General features: G+C 44.0%; 3 protein-coding genes across 3 annotated transcripts; all 3 read left to right on the plus strand.

The window, feature by feature from the left end:
• Positions 1 to 1,406: 1,406 nt before the first annotated feature.
• H6S33_010293 (uncharacterized protein) lies at positions 1,407 to 1,896 on the plus strand (the record flags this gene model as incomplete). The annotated part of the gene is made up of 2 exons (XM_044841662.1): positions 1,407 to 1,809; positions 1,877 to 1,896. 2 exons carry the CDS (start codon positions 1,407 to 1,409, stop codon positions 1,894 to 1,896), a joined length of 423 nt encoding a protein of 140 aa, XP_044697436.1.
• A 1,472-nt stretch (positions 1,897 to 3,368) lies between these two features.
• Positions 3,369 to 6,490, plus strand: H6S33_010294 (uncharacterized protein; the record flags this gene model as incomplete). The annotated part of the gene is made up of 12 exons (XM_044841663.1): positions 3,369 to 3,440; positions 3,497 to 3,584; positions 3,639 to 4,186; positions 4,246 to 4,373; positions 4,452 to 5,276; positions 5,333 to 5,410; positions 5,473 to 5,705; positions 5,756 to 5,853; positions 5,910 to 6,085; positions 6,136 to 6,237; positions 6,296 to 6,413; positions 6,470 to 6,490. The coding sequence occupies 12 exons, from the start codon at positions 3,369 to 3,371 to the stop codon at positions 6,488 to 6,490; spliced, it is 2,487 nt and encodes an 828-aa protein (XP_044697437.1).
• A 1,100-nt stretch (positions 6,491 to 7,590) lies between these two features.
• On the plus strand, positions 7,591 to 11,443 carry H6S33_010295 (uncharacterized protein; the record flags this gene model as incomplete). Its single annotated transcript, XM_044841664.1, has 5 exons — positions 7,591 to 7,645; positions 7,705 to 7,784; positions 7,854 to 7,883; positions 7,932 to 7,991; positions 8,045 to 11,443. The coding sequence occupies 5 exons, from the start codon at positions 7,591 to 7,593 to the stop codon at positions 11,441 to 11,443; spliced, it is 3,624 nt and encodes a 1,207-aa protein (XP_044697438.1).
• Between the last annotated feature and the right edge of the window lie 32 nt (positions 11,444 to 11,475).

Below are 11,475 nucleotides of genomic sequence, written 5' to 3' on the forward strand. Positions count from 1 at the left end.
TGATTGGAGTATTTTCTGGGTTTGAGTCATTTGCTGCATTCCAAGGCGGCTGATTGTGCACTATTTACGACGATTAGACGAATCTTCTATTTCCTATGTCATCTCTTTGCTTCTTACACCTTTTCTTACCAGCATTATTCTCTATTTCATGTCTGCATTACCGTCCTTGGGGACGAAAGGAACCCTGCCTTACCGGGCGACTGAGGATAGTGATGACGAAACACTAACATTGGGAACTCTTTAAAAATCTTACAACGGGAGTCCTGCGTCTTGTGTTTTTACTCATGTGGATTTTGGGCGGTGTCTTCTCTGTTTTTTTATTCTTACTTTGTTTCTGCGTACTCGCTCTATCTTTAACTTTGGTTGGTACATGTGGTTTTTTATTTTCCAGTATTTTGGTTAACCTGTCTATATAGAGATGTCCTTTGCTGTTTTCCTTCGCAATGGCGTCTCTTCGGAGTTTCTTTTCTTTCGTTTCTCTTTTCTTCGCCATACCTCCTTTAACGATCTCCTTTATACCAGTCCCCTTCTTTCTCGGTGCTCGTTTTTCATTGGCAAGTTCATTTCTTGTTTATACTTTCAGCGTTTGTTAGTATACCGTTCGGTACGGTGCATTATTATCTTCTAAGCTATATATGGTATCTTTCCATAGCTCTGAAGCGCCGATGAACCAGTTTACATGGGTGGAGTGGTTGTTTTTATTTTCTGGAGGGGGAAACTCGGAAGCAAATTTGTCGAGTATTGCTGTTGTCTGTAACGATATTTAACGAACCTTTTCGAATACACCGAAAACAATACACATTTAATTTCCGTGATCTTGTTTTGATTGTTAGCTGCAGTCCTTTGTTTACATTGTGATCGATAAATGAGCTCCGATCTGCAGGTCGACTTATGCGTCATTGTAATGATCTACTATTTGTTAATATCATTATGATACTATTCATGCACGGCATGGTACGTGCGTGCTTGGAAATTCCGGGCTACCGGCACACTATGAGAAGCCACTACTATCGCCTGCTGACTTTCAGCTTTGAGTGGGAGCATCCAATAATGAGGAAATAATAGAAGAAACAATAACACATCGAAATATTGTTGTCAACAGTCTGCCTCAACGGGTTAGTAACTACTTATTTACATCGGATGACCTGTAGCACGTGTTTTCTGTGGCACGGGTGGCACAGTCACGAGTGATAGCGTATGATGTGACCCTGTCAATGTTTGCAGGAAAGAGCAATAGAATTCCACAAGAGCCCCCCTTTGAATTCGTGAACTTCAACTACCATAAACATAGGTATTCTCCAAAGCATGGATAGTCCATCAAAAAACACTCTCCTCATCAATCTTACCGATTCTTGCTAGCTCTCAAGGCCACAAATCTCAACACAGTACTGGATACTGCAGACAAGATGGGCTGTACACTCAGCATTTTCTGGGGAAAGAAACCCGCGCAGGAGGCGAACACCCATCCTCGACTTTATATCCCGCTACCTCGTCGAGAGCCTGTTCCCGAATTTCCGGTTCTGCCAACATTTCACGAGAATGCAAGTGGTACCTTCATGAATATGTACGAGGAGGATAATTGGCGACCATACTACGAGGGTCGAAATGTTCCGCCGATAGGATATTCGGGAGTTGGGCGAGCTCCATCTTTGAAGGGGAAAAGAGGCGGAAAAGGGAAAGGCAAGGAGAGAGAGGATGGAGGATCAGCTACGAATGGAAACGAGAGGGAACAAGATAGGGGACATGCAGGAGGAAGTGGTGGGGCAGATAAAAAGATGAAGGGCGTCCTTAAAAATATGGAAGTCATTGGTATGTTTCAACCCTTCTTTGTCCACTCGGCAGGTTTTGCTATATATTTACCTAACGCTTCTGGCAGTGGAGGATAATGACGAGTGATATTATATCGCTATTCTAATGGAAGATTTCTTTTGGGTATACTCTGGATCAATCAACTATCTGCAGATATTTCATTTTATAGGGAAGTCCGGAGGATTACATCAATATCAGGCTTAACTGTATACGTGTAATAGAAGTGGTCGCAATTCTTTCTCACTGATAACAAATCAATTAATTACTCACGCCCGTCTCAGCATTTTCTTGTGGTTCGCTAACACCTCTGAATAAATGAGCCTCTTGAATAATTGGATCTAAAAAGGTGTACCACAAAAACTCGATAAATGGGCTATCTCTGACCAGGATTATCTCTTTGACAATTGGCTAAAGGATATTGATCAGTCTCAGAGGTTTCCGTTAGTAGTAATGTTGATCCTGCATGCATAACAAAATTCCTTGAGTTTTGGTGGCATTTGAGTATTTGGTGAAGCAAATCTAGCAAATCAGTATCAAGTATTTCTGCACTTTGCCTCAACGGAAGCAATGAATCGGTGCACAGACAAGGAAACACGGTCATTATCTTACTCTCATGCAAAGTCATCAAAGCATGCGAAGAAAGCTCTTAGGTTGGGCTATGTAGAAGCTAGACCCTTCACTCCATGCGATATCCCAATTCTCGATCACCGCACAAGCACGTACATATATTCAGTTCAATTGCAATAAGGTACATGTAACTGTGAGCTCACCGGGCACAAGGTTTTAGTACAAGTAACTATGTAATCAAGAGCTTTTAGATCTGAGACTTCAGGTGGTCCAAATGGGTAGAAACCCCCCTTTGTTGTTCTTGTTTTTGTGCTGACTGGGAGAACAAGATCCGGAGTGAACTATCATTTGTGAAAAGCCGGCATGAGTGGGCCCTTTTGAGGACGGAGTCTAGAAACTTTTCTGGATCGATATATTGTATTAGGAAAAACCAAAATATGCTTCAGCTTGCTAAGAAGTTAGGGTGTAGTAGATGTCGGTTGGTACTGCCCGTTGAAGCATGTCGCCCCCACAAATGGGGATAGGGCGTTAAAAGGCTAGTAAGGAAGCGGTTTATAGGGGAGTATTGAAACTTGCGTTTGATCAGAAGGTCATTCTTTCTAGTCTTGGAATAGGAACTTAAACGATCGTGATAATGTTGATTGAATTGGGTAATGTTGATAGCTCGATAAACAAAAAACAGCTCTGCCTCTAGCTATGACCAGGGGTTGTGCCCGCAACGCGCCGTGTGCAGTGTTTCATGCCTGGTTTGGTTTAAACGTCTTGCGGAAAGGGTGATCTTTAGTGAATTCTGTTTACACGTAAAAAGTACACATCTAGGTTTTCAAAGCCTGGGGTATCTAACGATAGAAGCTGTGATAATCTTGGCATGTTTTGTGATGCCCTTAATTGGTCACCTGACTACATGTAGCTAGGTGGTGCACCCTTGAAGCCGCGTTTTGACGATAAGCAACCACAGCACTCGAGCACTACCGATCTTTAAGACCGACAAAATGATGAACAGTACTGAAGGATCGCGATCAATCTACCCGAAGCCTGCGGCATTCTCGTTGTCAACATTCTCGGTCAGTCTAGTTAGAACGTTCCTGGTCCAGGGAGAGATCTACTGACGCCTAGCCAGAGCAAAGACTTCATTGTCAAAGACTTCATAGAGGGCCTTACAGAAACCAGTAGAGCTATCAACCGCCGCTCCGGGGTCCCATCAAATGGTGAACAGTATATCAGAAGATTCGGTGCAGGTTTAGGAGCTAACTTTACCATAGCTTTCGATCCAAAGCCCTATATTCGCACGTTCGAAGCCGCCCTAGAACGTCTCAAAGACCTAGATGAGACACTTTCAGAAAAGGAATCAGAACTGAAGGAGGGAGTACGTCGGGCAGAAATTGACCATAGTCGTACTCTGGAGCGTTTAGGCCTCAAATTTAACTCCACCTTAGCCGAGTTTCAACGTCTGGACAGCAGTATATCCGATGGTGGGGGTATGGCAGTAAGAATTGGAGGGCAGCTGGAAGCGCTTGATAAACAACGCCAGAGAGCGGAAGACGCCAAATTCTTGATACAATGCTATACTGAATTTAGTAGAGGAGATATGGGAAGATTGGAGAGCTTAAGGAGGACAGGCAGGATTGAGGATAGCATCAGATGTGCTGTTGTTGGCAGGCAATTGAGCTTGATTGTCAAAAGGACTGAAGGTCCTGGAACTAATCCTCGGACAAAAGAGCTGATAGAGGCATTTTCAGAGACATTGGAACAAGACCTCTTAAGACAATTTGACGATGCTTATAGGAAGTTCAATATCGAATCTATGAAGGTCGAATCTTTCTCCAGGTTAAGGCTTTTGGAGGGGTTAGAAACTGACAATGTTATCAGGGATGTGCAAAAGTGCTCCATGATTTCAATGGCGGTAATTCTGTCATTAGCAATTTCCTTAATCAAATGGACTTTTTTATCGCAACTGGAAAGATAAATGCTGGGGAAGTTGTTATTGAAACCACAGTGTGAGAATTTGCTTTCTATCTTGCTAAAAACGGTGCCGCTATGGATCCTTGGGCTATAAGTTGTTGACAATGTTGTAGGGAGGAAAAGCTATCCGACCCTGATGAAGGTTCACCAGGACTTGAGCCAAGTCTGATGGCCTTGGTAAATGAGATACGAGACGTAATGAAAGCGGAGTCCATTACTATAAAGGATGTTTTCCCCTTCCCAGAGCAAGTACTTGGTACATTCCTGCAGCGTGTATTCCAACAGTCGCTACAGCAGAGACTTGAGATGGTTCTAGATAAGACATCTACTTTGTCGCCATTAGCATTCCTCCGTACATTACAAGCATCTAGGGCATGCGTCAATACTTTAGCAGATGATCTCAAAGCACACGGCTTAACAGAGCATCCCGGGCCCTTATCGTCTACTACAACTGTGCTAATTGACCAGAATGTCGAAGAGCTATTTGTACCGTTCCTCCAGGACCGAGGATATATGGAGAAAGAAAAGGAATCTCTGGAGCAACTCTATTCCGGGATCTTATTGAAATTTGGCATGTTTCATGTTCGTTCCCTGCCAGACATCCGTGGAGAGAGGCTTGATTCGATTTGGAAGCTCATCAAACTGCGTACCCAGGAACAACGGAAAAAGGAACAAAATCTCGGAGTTCTCGACCGATTGAAAAAATCACGAGAAAGGGCAATTGAGAAAGTTCTAGATAGTGATCTTGGAAAATCCCAAAGTGATGCACTTAGCCGAATTATCGGTCTCGACCGTAAATCCGGGAAAACCGGCCAATTGTCGGAAGTCGTCATATCAGAAACGGATGGTAAACTAAACGTAGAGTCGGCGAAAAGAATGCTAAAATGGCTGGCCGAGGCCGTTGGGAGAAGTCTTGAGCTGAGCACTCCGGCTGATACGTATGGTTTGATGTTTCAATTTTTTGTGGATTGCCAGATACTCATTCCGTTCATAGGCCGAAGGACGTCACCGTGCTATTGAATCTCTTAATCGACAACATGCGAACTATGTACTTGGACACCGCCCTTGATGCGTAAGTACACACTAATTCCTAAGTGGAATTTTGATCTCAGCTGACAGAAAAACTTTTATAAGTGCTTTGGAAACTGCCGAAGGTCAGACCAAAGGAGAACCAGATCTAAATTACTTTTTGGAGATAAAGCCCGCTACCACAATTATGCATTTAATGTTTTCTTTCATCAATACGGCCTTGATTCCACTGGCCCAGACCTCTCTTACCGTTAGAAGAGAAATGAGCAAGTTAACAAACACTACACTGGCAAATCTGGAACAGAAAGTGAATAATATTATTCAAAGGACTGTTGATAGTATGTTACCAATATTCAAGGACTCTTAAGCAATTGCTAATGATGTGAAGTGGTAATAAGCTACGTCACAGTATTGCTTAGCAAACAGAAGAAATCGGATTTCAAGCCGAAGGACGATGAAGTCAGTTTGACAACTCTTCAAACGCCAGTAAGTAAATATGAAAAATGTCTCTTTAGTGGGGGTTTAGCTCACCCAGATATAAGGCTTGTCAAACGGTTTGCGCTTTCCTCCAGAAGGTGTACGAAATTGCCAAAGAGTCCCTTGATGGTGCAAATTTAGACGGATTCTTGAATGAGATCGGTTCTGGTTTCAGAATGCTTCTGCTAGACCACCTGAAGAAGTATCAGGTCAACCAAGCAGGTGGTATTATGCTGTCGAAGTAAGACGATTTGCCCTAAATCCGTGCAGAAATTACTAATTATACGAAAGGGATATTACCAAGTACCATGACATTGTTGGTAAATGGGGTGTTGCGGCACTCAAAGAAAGCTTTGAATTGCTCCATGAGATTGGAAACCTTTTCGTTGTGAGGTATGTGCCCACTCGACTATTATATTGGGGCTAGAAGAGAGACTGACATTTTCGATAGACCCGATGCCATAAAAGAACGCATGAGAGACGGCGTTCTTTCCCGGGTGAAACCACACTTGCTTAAGCCGTATCTCATGAAAAGAGATGACTATACATCAGCCGGGATCGAAAAAACTGTAAGTATTTCTCTTGTTTTTGGACGTTCATTTATCACTAACAGTCGGTATAATAGCTCTCAGCCGAATTATCATAACGGGCGGGATTTTAAGGATCGGTGTACAGATAGTCGTAATTTATTATAGTGTTCTGTGGTTAGCGATGTACTTAATAGTGTCAATGATTGCAATAACGGTATTTCTTTAAACCTAGAATTTTGATGACCTGTTAATATGCGGGACCGATTCAACCGGCTCAGAATCAAAGCACTGCCAACAAGATGTAATTTACCATGTAGTTGTTTGAATCTTATTCCATGTAAAGTGACTACACCTACTTTACTTGCGTAGTACGTGTATGCTAGAACTTGGTGTGCCAGGTCCTTTTCATATAATTTCTCCTACTAGAGAGGTTTCGCAAGAAAATATTAAATTCGGCTCGCGACCGGACTCATGATTGGTTGACACGGCGGATTCCCAAAGATTGTTCCCCAAAGGAGGACACCTTTGACTCCACAAAGCCGTTAATCGAACTCTCACTTGTCCTTTTTCTTTCCATAGCTCAAAGCAACGAGCTCTGGGTTTCGATTAACGGGCTTTGGGAGTGTTTTGATCTCAATCAGGAAGATTTCCAGTAACTCTGCCCCACTTAGGCCTTCATTCTCCAATCACATCCCATCCCATATTTAATTCAAAGTCTGGTTGCGAAACCTCTCTACTGCAAGATAGATATTTTGCTATTATGGATTTCTTCTACTTGCGGTGAAATTAAGTATTGTCTCTCGCGATAGTAACCATCGACCTCACCATGATAATTAAAGCAGGAGATAATTACTTTTGAGCATAAAAATAACTATGACTTTAATACACTTAGTTTTAGCTATTGGTTGTGGTTTTATAGCTATAGGGTCTCAAGTTTGGTGGGGCTGAATGGTTGCCAGCGTAATTGGGACAATACTTAATTTCACCGCAAGTAGGCATCCCTTTTATTCCGCCGTCCAACATATTAGGTTGCAACTCTATGACGTCCACATGCTTCACATGGTCATGTTGAGGATATCTAGTATTAGGCCCAATCTGGCCTAGTGTCGACCATGGGTTAGGGCTTTTTTTTTACCGTCAAAAAAAAGTTTTGAGGTCTTTTCGCAACTGAGCCGCAACCTCTCCCTCCACTGGAACTCCAACACTTGAAGGCGCAATGGATCAGTCAAACAAAACCCACCGGAAGCCGAAAGAGAAGAAAAAGTTTACTGGTAAGTGCATTCCGGATGAGACCTCCGTACGTTTTTTTTTTGCTAATTCCAAAACACAGGGGAGAAAGGGCAAAATCCGAAAGCTTTTGCATTTGCGAATCCCGGGAAGCTTCAAAAACAAGCGACAAGATCCCATGATGTGCGCTCTTCAAATTATGGCGCGGCGATTATGATTGAGGAGCTGTGCTGATATATTGTTAAAATTTAGGTCAAAGAGAAGCGTCTTCACGTGCCTATGGTAAGAATGCTTCGTATCTTTCACCTCTAATAGTACTGACATTTTTAGGTGGATCGCCTCCCCGAGGAAGCACCACCATTAATAGTCGCTGTCGTCGGTCCCCCGGGGGTAAGTAATTGAGTCTTCTCTGATCCTTAAACTTTTAGTTGACAATATTCTAGACCGGGAAAACCACTTTAATTAAATCCCTCGTAAAACGCTACACCAAACATTCGTTGACAGCAATCCAAGGGCCAATAACAGTTGTATCAAGCAAGAAGCGCCGCCTGACATTCTTAGAATGTGACAATTCCCTGACTTCCATGATTGATATCTCCAAGATCGCCGATATTGTACTACTTTTGATTGACGGGAATTTCGGATTTGAAATGGAGACCATGGAATTCCTCAATATCATGGCCACTCATGGTCTGCCCTCCAATATCTTTGGGATTCTTACTCATTTGGATCTCTTCAAATCCCAATCTGTTCTCCGGACCACAAAAAAGAGATTGAAGCATCGTTTTTGGTCGGAGCTCTACCAGGGAGCAAAATTATTCTACCTATCTGGGGTCATCAATGGAAGATATCCTGATCGTGAAATTCACAATCTAAGTAGATTCATCTCGGTCATGAAAAACCCTAGACCTCTGGTCTGGAGAAACTCACATTATTACCTCTTGGCGGATCGTATGGTCGACTTGACAGATCCGGTTGCTATAGAAGAGAGCCATAAGACAGATAGGACTGTCGCTTTGTATGGTTATGTCAGAGGCCTCAATATTCCAGCAGATGGTGGAAGAGTGCACATCCCCGGTGTGGGTGATTTGTCGATCGCTAGTGTTGAGGCACTCCCGGACCCATGTCCTACTCCAGCTAGAGCACAAGCCGAAGGCAAGAGCAGGAGGCGATTAGGCGAAAAACAAAAGCTAATATACGCTCCGATGAGTGATGTTGGTGGTGTTTTGGTTGATAAGGATGCTGTTTACATCAATGTTCCGTCTCAGAACTTTGAGGAGGGTGCAGAAGGCCAAGGTGTGGGTGAGAGATTGGTCGTAGGGCTGCAAAAAGGGAAAAAGGGAGAGGCAGAAGGTGTGAGGCTGTTCTCTAACGGGGAAATGATAAAAAAGGTCCAAGATGACGACGAAGACGTTGGCAACGTTGGGAGAAAGCATGTAAGGAAGGGAAGAGCTTTGGACAAGAAACCTAACGAAAACGATACAATGGAATTGGAAGACGACGATGAGGAGGAAGAGAATGAAGAATTCTCCGGAGACGAAGACGCAAGCGACGATGACCGGGCTACAGCAGTATCATTAAAGCCCGGAAGAGCCCTCCAAGACGATGTTACTAAGTTTGGGAGCGGTACTGATGACGTCGCATTTGCTGATAGTGATTCCGACCTAGGATCACTGTCTGACGTCTCTGAGAGGTCTCTCGATGATGGCGAATTGCCATCAGATGCAGAGGTGGCAGAAAGCGATGATGAGGACGTACCACAGTGGAAATCAAATCTCGCTGATAACGCAAAGAAAATGTGGTCAAACAACCCTAATGGCCGGACGACAAGCCTGAGCAGGCTACTCTACGATGAGAGTCTTACGCCTGATCAAGTTATTCAGAAATGGCGAGGCGATGTTGTAGAAGCGGGCGAACATTCCGCTGAATCACGAGGAAGTGATGACGAAGAGGATTTCTTCAAAAAGGTCGAAAATGAGGATGACGACGATGAGGTTAATACTCAGAAAGGTAAAAAGACCAAGAAAATCCTGGACAGGAGCATGCCGGTGTATGACTTTGAGAAATTGGAGAAATACTGGAGCGAGGAAACAGCTCTAGAAGATCTCAGGAGCAGATTTATTACTGCAAATCTATTGGATGAAAAAGAAGGAGCTGATGGGGGTGAGTTCGAGGGCATTGCGGATGATGATGATGACGAAGGAGATGGTGTCTTTGAGGATTTGGAAACTGGCGAGAAACATGGAGGGGATCATGAAGGAGATGACGAAGATGACGAAGATGACGATGAAGGAGATGATGAGGACAACTCAGAGGGAGAGGGAAGTGAAGGGGATAATGAAGAACTTTCTCTAGAAGAGGAGCGTGAAAAGAATGCGCGCAAGAAAGAGGAACTCAAGCTACGGTTCGAAGAAGAGGATCGTGAGGGAATCAATAACGACAAGACCGGCACACGAGACGACGATGAGGAGGAATTTGGTGAGGACGATTGGTACGACGCACAAAAAGCCAAGATTGCCAAACAATTAGCCGTTAATAAAGCCGAATTTGAACAACTGGACGATGGCACCCGAGTGCGAGTAGAGGGTTTCCGAGCAGGTACTTACGCCAGAGTGGTTCTCAGCAATGTCCCGCACGAGTTTGTGACGAACTTCGACCCTATATACCCAATTCTCGTCGGTGGACTGACGCCCACTGAGGATCGGTTCGGGTTCTTGCAAGTTCGGATCAAAAGACATAGATGGCATAAGAAAATTTTGAAAACGAACGATCCCCTGATTTTCTCGTTGGGTTGGCGTCGTTTCCAGAGTATACCGGTCTATTCTACTTCAGATTCAAGAACAAGGAATCGAATGTTGAAGTACACTCCAGAACACATGCACTGTTTTGGTACTTTTTACGGCCCTCTTATCGCACCGAACACTGGTTTCTGCGCGGTCCAAAGTCTTTCGTCGAAAACTCCCGGTTTCCGCGTCTCAGCTACTGGTGTCGTTCTAAACGTAGACCAGTCCACCGAAATCGTCAAAAAGCTCAAGCTTACAGGTATCCCATATAAAATATGGAAAAACACGTCTTTCATCAAAGACATGTTTACTTCCTCCCTGGAGGTTGCCAAATTTGAAGGTGCCGCAATCAGGACAGTCTCCGGAATTCGTGGCCAAATTAAGAGAGCACTCGCAAAACCAGATGGGCATTTCAGAGCCACTTTCGAGGACAAAATCCTCATGAGTGATATTGTCTTCTTGAGAGCCTGGTATCCCGTCAAACCTAGGAAATTCTATAATCCTGTCACGAATCTATTACTAGAAGGGAAAGGCGAAGAAGCAAAGTTATGGCAGGGTATGAGATTGACTGGAGAGGTCAGGAGAGATATGGCAATCGCAACACCAAACCTTCCAAATTCTGCATACAGAAAAATCGAGCGCCCGAAGAGGCACTTCAACCCTCTCCGTGTACCGAGAGGAGTTCAGAAAGATCTTCCATTTGCCTCCCAGATTGCTCAGATGAAGCCGCGGAAGAAAGAGACATATGCAAGTAAGCGTGCAGTTGTGTTAGGCGGTGAAGAGAAACGCGCCAGGGATTTAATGCAGAAGATTTCTACCATGAAGAATGAAAAGGAAGCGAAGCGCAAGGAGGCAAAAGAGGCCAAAAGGGATATTTACCGAAAAAAGGTGGCTGAAAACTTAGAGATGAAAGCCGCACGAGAGAAAAAAGAAAAGGATGAATATTGGGCAAAGGAGGGCAAAAAGAGAAGGCACAGTGAGGTTGGGGGCGGCCGAGGCGGCCGAGGCGGCAGCAGGGGTGGCGGGTCAAAGAGGAGCAGGAGGGAAGCGGATGATTAACTGTACTTTTACTGTTATTTGTGTTTGGGTGT

Source organism: Morchella sextelata, assembly GCF_020137385.1.
Source record: "Morchella sextelata strain SCLS chromosome Unknown scls_4, whole genome shotgun sequence".
NCBI lineage: Eukaryota > Fungi > Ascomycota > Pezizomycetes > Pezizales > Morchellaceae > Morchella > Morchella sextelata.